The sequence below is a fragment of the Perkinsus marinus genome (genome assembly GCF_000006405.1).
Source record: "Perkinsus marinus ATCC 50983 genomic scaffold scf_1104296963016, whole genome shotgun sequence".
Lineage (NCBI taxonomy): Eukaryota > Perkinsozoa > Perkinsida > Perkinsidae > Perkinsus > Perkinsus marinus.
The window spans coordinates 758-13,854 of NW_003205208.1; the positions used below are offsets into that span (position 1 = coordinate 758).

Here is a 13,097-nt window from a genome sequence, read left to right on the forward strand (position 1 = left end):
AATCTGAACGCTGATACTATGTCCCATTCTAACAACCAAACTTGGCTATCCTCATCTCCAACACTAGGTGTTGGTCGCGGGACATTAGCCAATAGATCGTAAACATCCCGGAACCTAGGAAGACAGCGGGTTGTTTTCAGTTCACGGACAGTACCGTCTTCGCCTTTGCTTTCGAATAGAGCTCCAGTACGTACGGTAATATTGATACCACTCCTCCTGAAGTCGTCCAATTGTCGGATGGCTTTAAATTCCTTCCCGTTTTTCCACATCACATGAACTTTCGACAACGCCTTGCAGTCTGGACTCGTCGAATTAATCTCTGATAACCGGCCTAGCCGAAGCTCCTTCGCTATGAGCTCTTCGAACAGCCTATACATATCTGGAGGAATGCTGCCCTGCGGCCAGTCGCGTAGCCTCAGCTCCTCGAGTTTTTCGCCAGGCCACCGCACGAAGGACGGCTCATCCTTCTTTGGTTTGCCAAAGTTGTCAGTATCGATTGCTGGCCATTCCGCATTTACTCAAACCGGGATCAAGATGCCAATTGGTGCTCCCTCAGCTACCATCCGGCAGATATTCGCGTCTTCACCGGGCGACTCCGTCGTTGCTCCTTCACCAGGGGCCATACTGAGGCAGAGTTCTTCTAGCAGTCTAGCGCGTAGTCCACGCGGCGTAGAGAGGACGGGGGGGGGCGGCCAGCTCTCCCAGCTCCGATTTATTGATGTCCTTCGCGACCGAGATGAAAGTGGTCAAGTCTTCAGGGAGATCATTGGGCACACTATTGAGGGAAGCTCCATCATTGGCGTTCCACTCCACACTCATCGCGGATTGCTCTTCCCGAGAGCTGGCGAAGAAACGATCTAAGAAGTCCTTTCGGGCCGCACAGAACCTCTCTGTGTGCTTAATTAGAATCCCAGAAGTACTCTCTATTATTGGCAGCTCAGATTCTCGAAACTCGAACTTGTCCCACTGCCCTGAGTACCCGGAGCCATCTCGAGGCTTTCTCTCCACCGCTGCGGCTGATAATTCCTGGGTCGACGCTTTCCAAGGGTGATCTTCAGGCTTGCTGCCCAACTTTCTGCCCCTATCTCGCTGTTTCTTCGCTTGGGTAGACCTCACGTGTGGCATTTCCCAAAGAAGAGTCTCTTTGTTGAGAGGGAACCAAACTGAACGACAGTCGTTCCGAGAACGACGTTTCCTCCGCTCCATTTATGATGTTATGATCACTAGGAACGGCACTGACGCAACGCAACAGCCACCAGTTTTGACTACGTGATAATCAAACTTCGGAAAATGCCGGAAACTCAGCTTCAACAGTGTTGGATTGGCACCAAACCAATGCCGCAGCTATTGGTCCTTAGGGTTCTTCCTTGATGGTTCATCCTTCACCTGCCCAGTCCTAGGGCGTTTATCAGACCCGAAGCTACTGTCCTTCTCCCCACCTTGACCGTTCTGCCAATAAAGCTTAGATTGGGGGTCACCGAAATGTTTACGATAACGGCAATCCCTACCGAAGGGACAGGATTGGCGAGTGAAACGGCAAGTGTCAGCACCGAAGTGCATAGCCCTCCCTTGCCTACGTATACCCTTGCCCGAAGGTGGCCTGGGTATGCCAGATTGGCTCACCGCTGGTTTAGCCAAGGCTACAGCTATCAACTCGTGAGACTGATTGGATCTTAAATAGGTACCGAGGGCAGAGTCGACTTGGAGAGAAGGGTCAGTGTCCCGCAGGCGGGTGACCCCTTGTGGCAAGGCCAGTCTGTAACCCTTATCACACTCGACTGCTGCCTCGATTGATCGTGACCTCGCTAACCAGAGCAACCGGCTCAGATAAGCAACCGTGCCTTCCTCAGCTTCGAGAAGATCTCGACCACGACGACACCACCACCACCATAGTTTTTGTTGGAACCGACGACTTCGCTGGCAGTACCGGGACTTTTGGTGGATGAGCTGGCAGACTTCGCATCGGCTACCTCTGTCATAGTGGTTGTTTCGGACTCTCCGTCGAGTCCCCCATATGCACACCTTCTCAATAGTTCGTCGGTCAGCTCCAGGGCCGCCTCGAGCACACCCACAGTACTAATACCCATGTCGACACAAACATTCGACGCTTTCTCAGCCAAGTCGGGGAAAACTTCGCGGAAGGGGTCGGGCGTGCTGGACGTGGTAGAAATATAAAAACAATCTGCAACCAGCTCACGTAAATCGTAGCATGACCCAATACTCGTCTAGCCGAATTCTGTGGCGGAGTTTCTGCCTAGCCTGGCACGCTAAGCTAAGGTCCTCAGCTCGGGCACCGAGCCTCGGTGGAGAACACGGTGTCGCAGTCACTGTCTCTAGGGCAACGAGAGATTGAGCGGACACGGAGGCAAGTCGACGAGTGGTCAGCCACGCGAGGCGGCCGTCCTAAACTCGTAGAGCCACTCTAGCCCGATCGACTCTGGGTATCAGCTTGGTCTAACCCCGAGACAGAGACGCACAGAACCCAGGTCTCATGATGAGACTAACATCCCGCCGGGATGATCCCGGCAGGGCTACTACTCGAGACCACCTCGAGAGTCACGACAGCTTCCGCTTGTCGTTCTTTACCCCACCATCCAGCCACTAAGGGAGTGACTCAATCATGGTGTCGACCATGTGATATTGTTATCAACAATTCGTTGACGTCCCAATGGTTCGGACCCTACGCCATAGGTCGGTGCTGTAGGGATAGCGATCCCAGCCTATATTTGACCTGCCACTTCAGGGCGGCACATGACTGGGCCACGTTGGTTCCCTACCAAGTCCCAGTCAGTGCTTAAAACACAACATATTAAGTGAAACCGCACAATGATGGAAAAATTAGTCTTAAACCTGCCACTTCATACACGATATTCGATGAACCTGAAGAAAAGAAGCAAATGGATGAAAGGAAAGAACCAAGAAGACTGAAAGGAAGAAAGAAAGAGGAAAAAAATCTAAACACCGTCACACCCAAGATAGCTCGTCTGATGCCTAACTAAGAGTGCTTGAGGGTTTCCAACAGGAATTCTCAAGCACTCTGGGGGAACTTTCTCTGTTCTTGGGTGTATGTTCCGAAGGTGATCAGACTGGATCACTGCTTTAGCAACGACTTGACGTCTTGCTTTTCTCTTGAAATTCCGTCATCTGTCTTTCGGCTATCCGTGAACTTGCTCTCTTGGGAGACCTTCACTCTCAGAGCCTCTGAGTCGGAGGATAATCCTCTGCACCACCGAGCATTTCTTTGAGCAACTCCACAGCCTGCTGAAAGAGAACGAGCCGTAAACCAATAGATACGATCTATGATTTTTTCGATAGTCAGTAAACCGTATTACTGTACTTACACGTGTGTTTCGAGTTATTATGGCTTTCGTTCAAAGTGTGACACACTGTCACGGTTTTCTTATATGCTCTGAGTTGACGGAACACTGCCTGATCTTACGTAAAAAGCTTTTACTTAGAGCAATGACAGCTTGAAAGATCTATGTGAGGTTCAGTAGTAGCAAACTAGCATACTGACTCAGTATTACTGAGTCGATGTTAGATACACAGCTACATCACAAATTGTGATTCACAACAGCAAGACAATCATCGAGGTCAACCTCTTGTATCTTCGGGGAGTCCCCGAAACCCGACGGGGACCACATCATTCTCACTTATCATTTTCAAAATCCGCTGGATCCTACACACTTCACGACGTAGGCCACGACTAGTCACTAGGATCAGCAACTTGCTGATCTCACTTGAAGTGCGAATGTTTTCAGGATAGGCTCAATGATCTTTTTTAGGAAGAGGTAGCATGTCTGCCGTGCTCGATTGCGCCCATCATCGGGATATCCCAATCCCATCCTCACGAGAGGTCTATCGGAGATCCATAGATTCTCAAGTTTACTAGAATCCGCTACCGGGTAGCGGCTACCCTAATGTGCTCATTCACAACTACCATTACAACGATATTGCTAGTCCCGGGGACCGTGTACATTGGAGATGCACCCCCAGTATGGTAACCGCGATGGGTTACCGGGAAACGGTTGCCATCTCGTGAGAATCGTACTGTTTCGACGGTAACCGCGTACCACGATAATCACACTGTCATAGCTTTCGCGGTACCGTACCGTCAGATGCAATGCTCGAAGTGAAGTCCGCCCATCTGTCAAAGGAGATCGCCAATGATATTGAAACACAGGTGCCTTCGTCGTCCTGTAATGCTGCCGCCAGCGGTCATCAGGCACCCATAGTGGGTGTCGATTTGTTGCTGTGTCATACAACCTGTGTGAACTGGCCTTGGATGCTCTTGAGCTGTATTTCGCCTACTATTGCAGGCATTGGATTTTCGCCAGTGCTGAGATAGGCATGAACGGAAGATTAATCATCGAACTGAAACATGGATGTTTAGGAGGCGGAGGTGCTACCTCCGAGGTAAGCCAGTAAGTCGTATTGCGGCAAACGTAGGAACAGCAGTGGTACGATGACTTGCTTATACAGGCAATGTGGGAGGATGGACTCCATCCGATGCAACTTGCATTCAACCCTGCAACTTGCATTTAACCCTGCAACTTGCAACTTGCATTTGACCCTGCAACTTGCACTATGCAAGCGGTACAATACGAGAGCGTGTTGAGCGAGTGAAGAGTAGGCCAAGGATGACATAGGCGAGATAATCTCGCCGAGATTCCCGGTTCGTTCCCGCTGTCGAGTATTTTAGTCGCCGAGCTTCGACCGGGTTTGGAAAGATTTCGTGGTAACTTCATTCTATCATCTACCAATTTAAATATAAATACCTACAGTAATCTTGAATAGGAAGCGATGAATCTTATACGTTCTTTCTGTTGGACTCGTGAATCTTGATATATGGTGTTATGAACCCACGAGATGTCAAACGTCATCGCTTAAGCCAGTTGGGTGAATAAGAGTTTTAACGCAAGCTAGAAAGGTGAAACGAAAGATCAAGACATCTCTTATCAACTTCAGCATCATACGAGTTGTCCGGCTTTCGAATCTGATACACGAATAGAGCGATGGTGACGTGACGCGTTCTGGTATTGGACTACATAATCCGACGATGATAATCGCCGCGATTAAATCGCGGTTAAGAGGGAATAAGATCAGCTCTCTCCAGACACCAAATGCTGAGATTAGGATGATTAGCGCCAGCAGTGCTATAAAATACAAAAGGAGGGCACACTTACCCTAAAAGAGCTCCGGGCGCTCACGAGCCCTGCCAAAAGTGAAAGTTTATCAGATGATGAGGGCATAACGCCGATGGGAATCTTCGACGGCCTCAATTGATGATGTGAGCCTGATATAACTGGTGATCAGCTCCATTCTTCAGTACGGTGAGTAGGGGAAAAGACGCAAGAGTTCCACATGGCAGTAGACTCGAGTGACTCGGAGTCACTGACTCCCTATGTTGATGTCATGAGGAAAACGGTTCACACACTTCTACCTCAAACCGTGAGTACACTTCCATAATGTAGCTCTGGAAACTCCAGAGCTCAGCTGAGGGAATCAAACATAAATTCTAACACTGACCATGCCCCTCCTCTTTGCACCGGTGAAACTCACTCGTGAAAAGTATGGCTCATCAAGGGAACTCGGCTCCTCCTTATGCCATATGGTAGCGCGCATAGTAATATACGTCGTTTGACGTAACTGATATCTCAACTCTCTCTCGCAGGACGAGCTTAGAAGCATGGATCATGCTTCTAAGCTTGTCATGCTGCATGACAATCGCTATCGTACTAAGTGATGACATCATACTTAGTATGACATACTAAGTCACAGCACCATGATGTGATTCAGTATGTAAAACTCACCAGAGAGCCTCTGAAATTGCGTTTTTTCATAGAGACGAATTGCAGGAGCGTTACTCTTCTTCACCATCAGATACATAGCAACTAGATTGAGCTTAGTTATGCCAAGCTGAACGTAGACACGTAGTTGCCGCGTGAGAAGCGAAGCTGTTACATTTTTGAAGGTTTCTTCGATGAGATTGGTTCCTATCCCCTTTCCTTGTTTCCCTTCGATCACGCGAACCTCGAAGTTTGCAAACATTTCATCGCCATGTAAGACGATTCAGCCTACGTGGTCTATATAACCGATGATTGTGCCTTTCCTTTTCCGGCTCGGTTCTGGCCTGACACAGGAGCTCATGAACAATCACACTCATAAGGACGATCTCGCTGCAACTTCCCTATTGTTGGAGCATTGTGCCAATTTCACTCACATCTTCTCGTCAATCGCCTTAGCAACATCTGGCTCGATATATGCCGCAGGAACATGCATCTGAACCAGGCCGACTACAGCCTGAAAGAAGGGCAATTAGCATCGTCAGCAAATCCCGAGCAGCGAGGCTCGCTCCTATACAGATGCAAATTCCTGTGAAGTTCTTGGTATAGAGTCTATACTATAGACCTAGCTCGTTGAATGAAGTCCATTTAATGAACGTTCCTTTGAAGCCTAGCTTTGACCCACCTTTGTACGGGAAGCAGCGGCAGTATCAACTGCGACGAAACAAGAGAATCTCCTGCAAAAACTCGCAGCTGATGGATCGAAATGCGACAAATTATCGTCAGGCTTGAACTCGCGATAAATGATACTATCACTGAGGGTGGGATGACAACATTCCAAGAAGACGAGCAGGACAGGGACAAAGGCGGGTACTCTCATTTGAATGGGAGACAGAACTTTTGATCCAAGACGTATATCGATGCACCGAGTCGCCTGTCATATCTCCTGATCTGCACTGTAAGGCCCTGAGTGCCGATGGACGTCTCCCTCTGTCCCTTTGTGCGTGCACGCTCAAACAAAATGAGGCACAGGTGAAACTCGGAGAATGCAACAATGAGATCGACCGGCAAGCTGATCAAGGTCACTCAAGACATGCCCAAGCCCGAATAGATACCGGGCATTGCCCTTCTCTTGCCTATAGGCCCATACAGTCCGGTCTCACACCTCTAACCCCACTGAGTAACTCTGTGCACGCCCGAGAAAAACCTTGTGCCGACAGAGAAAAATTCCCGCCTACTCCGCGCGCACCACCATTTTCTGAGAAAATAAGGAAACGTCAGAGATAAAAGGGCAAGTTTTCCTGTGAAAAAAGTGGCCAGAGTGCGAAGATTTCTCTCACTCTGGCCGCATTTTTCTCCTGCGCGCCACTTTTGTGCCGGTAACGGCATTTTTATAGACATAATTGATAGAAAATTATTGTGATTTTGTGTGTGTGTCTCTAGTCTCCATAATTGTGTCCTAGCGTCAAGCTAGTGGACTCAGGTTCATAACTAATTTATTGCTGTCACAGCAATGCTGTGGTTGTTATCGTTGCGGTTATTTCCGACAACGTTGAAGTTGCCTAAAGCTCTATTGTGGTATCTACTTTGTCATCAAGTCTATCACGTAGAACCTTTGTATACTTCGACGGTTAAGAGTCTTGAGTTGTATTATAACCGTCATATTCTACCGGGATCTAAACTGACCAATGTCAACGACGCCAGCTTTGCCATCTCAAACTGTCGATGATGAACAGCTTCTACGTTTAGCTGAGAGGGTAGCTGCTCTCAGACTAAATAGTGATGTGGGTAGTCTAAGAGACCTTCCGACTCAAGGACGAACTCAGTCGTGCTTCTCATTTCTCAGAAGTATTTTCCCTAATCGTAGTCATGTAACTACGATGCCTCATCGAGCAGTTGTACGTCCTCTTGGAACGACTCAGAGTGATCCTGGTGTGGTAGAGAAGAAGCTTCAATCAGTTGGTTTCCCCGATTCTCTACCTAATGACGATCTTTTTGGTAGTGCTACTCATGATCAAATTGATGGTTTGAACTTCAAACTTTGAAGAATGATTTCGGTGTCTCAGCGGTTGATTTAGAACGTATTCATGATGCTCCTTTCAAGCGGGCTAAGGATAGTCAACTACCCTCTGGTGGTGCTTATATGGGCCATGTTGATAGTAGGTCGATAGATATGTTTCTCCAAGCGGTTAAGCGTGCTCCCGGTTGGTCTGTTGGTGTGATGCCGGAACTATTTCAAGCTTATTATTTGGAGTTCTGTCTTGATGCCTCGGTTCGTGGAGTTATTACTGGCATTGTCGATAAGGAGTTGAAGGAGCGAGGTCTTAAGGGTTATTATGCCATCAGTGCTCGTGCGACGTGTATTGAGTCTGCTCTGAGAGCGAGATTTGAGTCTATTAATTCTCACCGTATCCTGGCCGATCGATGGGAGAGCTTACGGTGGAATATTGCTGATGATTTTGAGAAGTTTTATCTTGAATTTCAAGAGGTGCGAGACTCTTACTCTCGTCAACGCCAGCAAGAACTTCAAGGTGCTGATGTTGTAGAACGACTCTTTGGTGCTCTGACGAAGGAGTTGGCTGATCGGCTTATTAAACAGTATGGCGGGAGCCCCTCGGAGAAGCAAATATTAGAGTTTTGCCGCCGTGAGAATATGATACTGACACGTAATCGTGCCCTGAAGAATGGTTCGGCACGCAGTGGTACAAAACCTAATGTCAATTCTGTTCGAATTGAGGATGAGGTTGATATCGAGGAGCTTTGTGATGGTCTTTTTGCTATGCCAGTGGAGCAGACCACCACCTCAACACAAACCAGCAATTGCCTCTTCGTGTCTAACCTTGCTTTCACTGCCTCTGAGCGTGATCTTCTCGGTGCTTTCCGAAGTGTGCTTAAAGTGTCTGGTGCGATTCCTCGTGGCATTCGACTCTTTAAGGATGGTCGTAATGGGAGAAGTCGTGGTATTGGTCTTATTGAGTTTGACACTCCAGATGCTGCTTCTAAGGCCCTAGGTGTTGTTGATGGCCAACAAGTTCTGGGAAGGAAGGTGAGAGCTCGCCGTGATAGGGGACCTTCGACTTCGTCCTCTACCCCGACTGTGAATGCTCCATCCGGTCCTTCAAAGGTAGTTGCGTCCGAACCATCTCCTGGTACTAAGCGTCGTCGAATAGATGATAGTCCAGAAGCTGAGGTTATTGCTGAAGGTTCTGGTCAATCCGTAGACGTTAATTGTGTACAACATGAGGATCATAGTAGTGGTGTCCAGAACCTTGAGGATGTGGCTACTTCTGAGACTCGGTTGTCTGATTCTGTTCCAGTGGTTAATGGAAATAGTACTCTTTGTGCTGTTGTTGAAACTCTTCACTTTGATGATATCGACCATGAAAAGGTCGATGTGGAAGTGGAGCTTAATGGACTTGTCCAAGATTCGGGGTCAGATAAACGCTTAACTATGGTGACCTCGTTGGTGTCAGTGAAGACTGCTAAAAATGTCTGTAATTCGGTTGCTTGGTTGCTAGATAGTGGTTGTGCCCTTCATCTGATTGATAAGGAGACTCATCCTTGGTTATGCGATGCCCGGTCAGTACGCCTTCCGAAACCAGTTCGTTTAATATTTGCTAATGGTACATCGCAGTTTGTAGAGGAGGCTAAGCTTGTTGCCTTTGTTTGTGGTGATCGTCGTTATTATACGCATGTACTTGTTGTTGAAGGTCTAACTGTTAGTGGCATTTTATCGGTACACCAACTTGTTACTGATTTTGGAACTGTTGCTTGGCATTTGGGTGATGATAATGGTGAGGTGTTGAGGCTTGGGCCACATGTTGTTCTTCGACCTCATTCTGTTTCTGGTTCCTGTCAGCTAAGTTCTACGCCGATATCGTCTCCCCCACTTGTGGAGGTTTTTAGTATGTCGGCTAAATGTGATACCACCGGTGATATGGCGACATCGGCTCTGGATCCGGTATTGCCTGGGAAGGCGGACTTTCTCATTAATGATATTGATCGCCCACCAGACTTAATGACTCCATCCCCTGGTGAGTCTGAATCGGTAGAGTATTCACGTTTAAAAGTAGACTATGTTCAAGATGATAGTGGTGGGACTCGTGCTCGTGTTGGCCTTCCATGGTTGAGCGAAGATCGTCCTGACTGTAATACGCCAGGCCTTCAGAGCTCGGTAGCAGCGGCTCGTGATCGTGTGACTTGTAAGAAGCTTGCCACCTTTGGACAAGAGTGGCTTTGTCGACTTTCATTAGAGCTTGAAGATATGGTCTCTCAGGGCCATATCCGACCACTCACAGAAGACAAATTGTTGATGAATCCTCCTATTATGAGTGCAGTGGTGGTACTTCGTCCAGGACATCCCACACAACCACTACGGGTAACTATTGATGCTCGACCTTTGAATCGGTATTTGGGTTCTGGAGATACGTCTACGTTGAGTCAGGCACTGCACAAAGTATTTTTGCTATGGCGTTTAGCACCATACGTTTCTTGGGACGATGTGGCTCGTGCCTTTCTTCAAGTAAAGTTGTGGTCACACGATGCTGCATACTTGAATTTTAGAATAAATAATGTGGCATTTAGATGCCTTCGTCTCCCGTTTGGTCTCATATGTAGTCCAGCCATATTATCGGCTGTGCTGGTGGATGCTGGTATTGTACTCAATAACCTTACGAGTAGTACATTAAGTGCTTTTTGTGCTTATATGGATGATCTGCTATATACTGGCTGGTCACCAGATACGATGTTGGAGCGTCGAAGTACCGGTCGTAAGGTTTTGGCAGAGAAGTATAGTATGGAGTGTCAACCGAGTAAATCAATACTTGGATATGATCCAGAGTATCATTTAACTCAGTCTCAGACAGCACCCTCAATAAGTTCTACTAAACCGGTGAAGGTTTTGGGCTATCAATGGAACCTTGCTGATGACACTCTTTCGGTGGTACTTCCTGATGTTAGGGAACGCCCTCTTAGGACTAGACGTGACTGTTTTCAGACCTTGGGTCGATATTTTGATCCACTTGGTATCCACATCGAGGCAGCGGCGAGGGAAAGATGGCTCCTTCGACAAGTAGCTCAGCTGACCTCTACGTGGGATTCTGTTGATGTCCCAGTTGAGGTAGCTGAAAGTATTCGAGCATTTTTTAATAGTGAACTTCCACCTCAGCCTCGTTTTACTGATATCCGCTCCGGCATTGTAATCTTTTGTGATGCGGCTGGGACAGGTTGTATCTGTGCCGATGCAAGAGCGATTTCGACTGGTAGGAGAATTGTTGCACGTCAACGTACTCTGAACTCCTCATGGACTATTGCTCGTTTAGAACTCTGCGGGTTGCTCCTTGCTGCGGAACTTCTAGCCGTTCTTCTCGAAGAGTTTGATGTAGTAACGAATGACGGTTATGAAATTGGACCATTGTGGATTTTGACCGATTCTCAGCTTAATGCGTGGAGGCTCCGTCGATCACCTAAGCTTGATGAGAAGTATCTGCCGAAGTTTGAGCTCCGGCGTATGATGAGGCTGCGCAAGCTACTCTCTGATCTATCTCATAAATGCCATCATGATATTCATATTGGTAGCATTTCGGGGGCGGAGAATCCTGCGGATAATGGAACGCGTCCGGGTATGATAGATGACCCAGCTAGGATGATGCCTTTATCTGGAATGAATATTGAGCTCATTCTGGGTAAGGTCAAGGTGGTCTCTACTTTCTCTCCCACCCCCACCTTAGGCTATGATGAGGTTGAGGATGAGTTGGATGTCGTCTTGTCCTCGACTGATGTATCAGCTAATGCTGTGTTGGATCTGCAGAAAGATACTCCTTCCCTGGAGCCTAGTGAAGGTCTTCGCCAGCTGTTACTGGATGCTCAGACCGCCGACCCTCAGTTACGGGATATTCTCAAGAAGCTCAAAGCTGCTGATGGTGTTATTGACGGTTATGAGCTGAATAATGGCCTCATCTATCGCACGTGTAGTGTTGCTCTAGATGATTCGAATAGAGGTTCAGGTATTTGTCGTCAAATTGTGGTTCCTGAGGTTCGTCGAGATCTTCAGCTTCTTGTGGTTAAATGGGTACATGATAAACATCGAGGTCATCCAGATCGTACTACTCTCACCAGATGGGTCTCGCGCAGTTACTACTGGAAAAGACTCGATCGGACAGTGAGGGTGTTGAATAGAGAATGTGAAGGTTGCCAGGCGAGGAGGATTGCTGAGAACAGACGTCGAGCACAGTCTTCGCGACCCCCTGGTTGCTCTGTGAAATATGAGCCGCTTGCGATAGCTTATTTCGATGTGATGGGCCCCTACCAGCTCTCTAACGAGGAAGATGGTGACCCTAAGAGGGTGTATGTATTTACCCTCTCTTGTCATTCATCCAAGTTTGTGAAGTGTGAGCCTGCTTACAGTAAGTCGGGAGTGAATGCAGCCAGAGCCTTACTTCGACTATTAGCAGATGAGGGTCCGTCAAGAGTATTAATGGTAGACCAAGGCTTGAATATACCGGAGGTTCTGGCAGCTGCTGACGAATGGGATGTGACCGTAATAGCTGCCCCACCTCGTGGAGAAGAGTTGAGAGGATGGGGTGAACGGGCTCATAGAGATGTGCATGCTATTATTCGTGGATGTTTATGGGATCTGGCTGCTGACCATAAACTTCCTTCAGAAGATGAGTTCTTACGTATACTCAATAGAGCGGTCACTATTGTTAATATGACTCCTTATGTTGATGGCTCACCACTTTGCCCTTTCCTTGTCTGTCGAGGACATAGTAGGATGATTGGTGATATTGATGCCAAGAAGGAGGCTGAAGATATTCGAAAGGCTATATTTGATGGTCTGGAACCTCCCAGTTGGTGGACTGAAGAGCTTGCACAGCTATATCGAGAACGACAAGGAGAAGGCCGTACAGTTTTGTTGAAAGAGCTTGCTGATGTATGGTGGTTACGTAGGCGTAATGTTCGAGAGAGGTTGATGAGTCGTGTTAAGAGACATGCTGGCCGGGACCTCACTGAGGGTGAAAAGGTCTATCGTTGGCGTCCCATGTTAGGCAGATTTGGAAAGCTCAACACTGGTTGGTCTCCAGCGGTGTTGGTTAAGAAGATGAGTAATAGTGTTTGTAAAGTGCGTTTGCCTGATGGCAAGGAAGTCAACGAGAGCGTGCTTAACCTTCGTCCGGCGGGAGTGTGCCGGTAACGGCATTTTTATAGACATAATTGATAGAAAGTTATTGTGATTTTGTGTGTGTGTCTCTAGTCTCCATAGTTGTGTCCTAGCGTCAAGCTAGTGGACTCAGGTTCATAACTAATTTATTG

General features: G+C 47.8%; 5 protein-coding genes across 5 annotated transcripts; 2 read left to right on the top strand and 3 right to left on the bottom strand.

Annotated features, from left to right (window-relative positions):
* Positions 1–648: 648 nt before the first annotated feature.
* Pmar_PMAR019956 (hypothetical protein) lies at positions 649–819 on the bottom strand (the record flags this gene model as incomplete). The annotated part of the gene is made up of 1 exon (XM_002771317.1): positions 649–819. One exon carries the CDS (start codon positions 817–819, stop codon positions 649–651), a length of 171 nt encoding a protein of 56 aa, XP_002771363.1.
* Positions 820–1,344: 525 nt separating this feature from the next.
* Pmar_PMAR019957 (hypothetical protein) lies at positions 1,345–1,979 on the bottom strand (the record flags this gene model as incomplete). Its single annotated transcript, XM_002771318.1, has 2 exons — positions 1,345–1,801; positions 1,837–1,979. 2 exons carry the CDS (start codon positions 1,977–1,979, stop codon positions 1,345–1,347), a joined length of 600 nt encoding a protein of 199 aa, XP_002771364.1.
* A 4,240-nt stretch (positions 1,980–6,219) lies between these two features.
* Pmar_PMAR019958 (hypothetical protein) lies at positions 6,220–6,666 on the bottom strand (the record flags this gene model as incomplete). Its single annotated transcript, XM_002771319.1, has 2 exons — positions 6,220–6,303; positions 6,472–6,666. The coding sequence occupies 2 exons, from the start codon at positions 6,664–6,666 to the stop codon at positions 6,220–6,222; spliced, it is 279 nt and encodes a 92-aa protein (XP_002771365.1).
* A 1,000-nt stretch (positions 6,667–7,666) lies between these two features.
* Positions 7,667–9,692, top strand: Pmar_PMAR019959 (hypothetical protein; the record flags this gene model as incomplete). Its single annotated transcript, XM_002771320.1, has 3 exons — positions 7,667–7,784; positions 7,865–9,580; positions 9,646–9,692. 3 exons carry the CDS (start codon positions 7,667–7,669, stop codon positions 9,690–9,692), a joined length of 1,881 nt encoding a protein of 626 aa, XP_002771366.1.
* A 799-nt stretch (positions 9,693–10,491) lies between these two features.
* Positions 10,492–12,978, top strand: Pmar_PMAR019960 (hypothetical protein; the record flags this gene model as incomplete). Its single annotated transcript, XM_002771321.1, has 3 exons — positions 10,492–10,877; positions 11,052–11,166; positions 11,224–12,978. The coding sequence occupies 3 exons, from the start codon at positions 10,492–10,494 to the stop codon at positions 12,976–12,978; spliced, it is 2,256 nt and encodes a 751-aa protein (XP_002771367.1).
* Between the last annotated feature and the right edge of the window lie 119 nt (positions 12,979–13,097).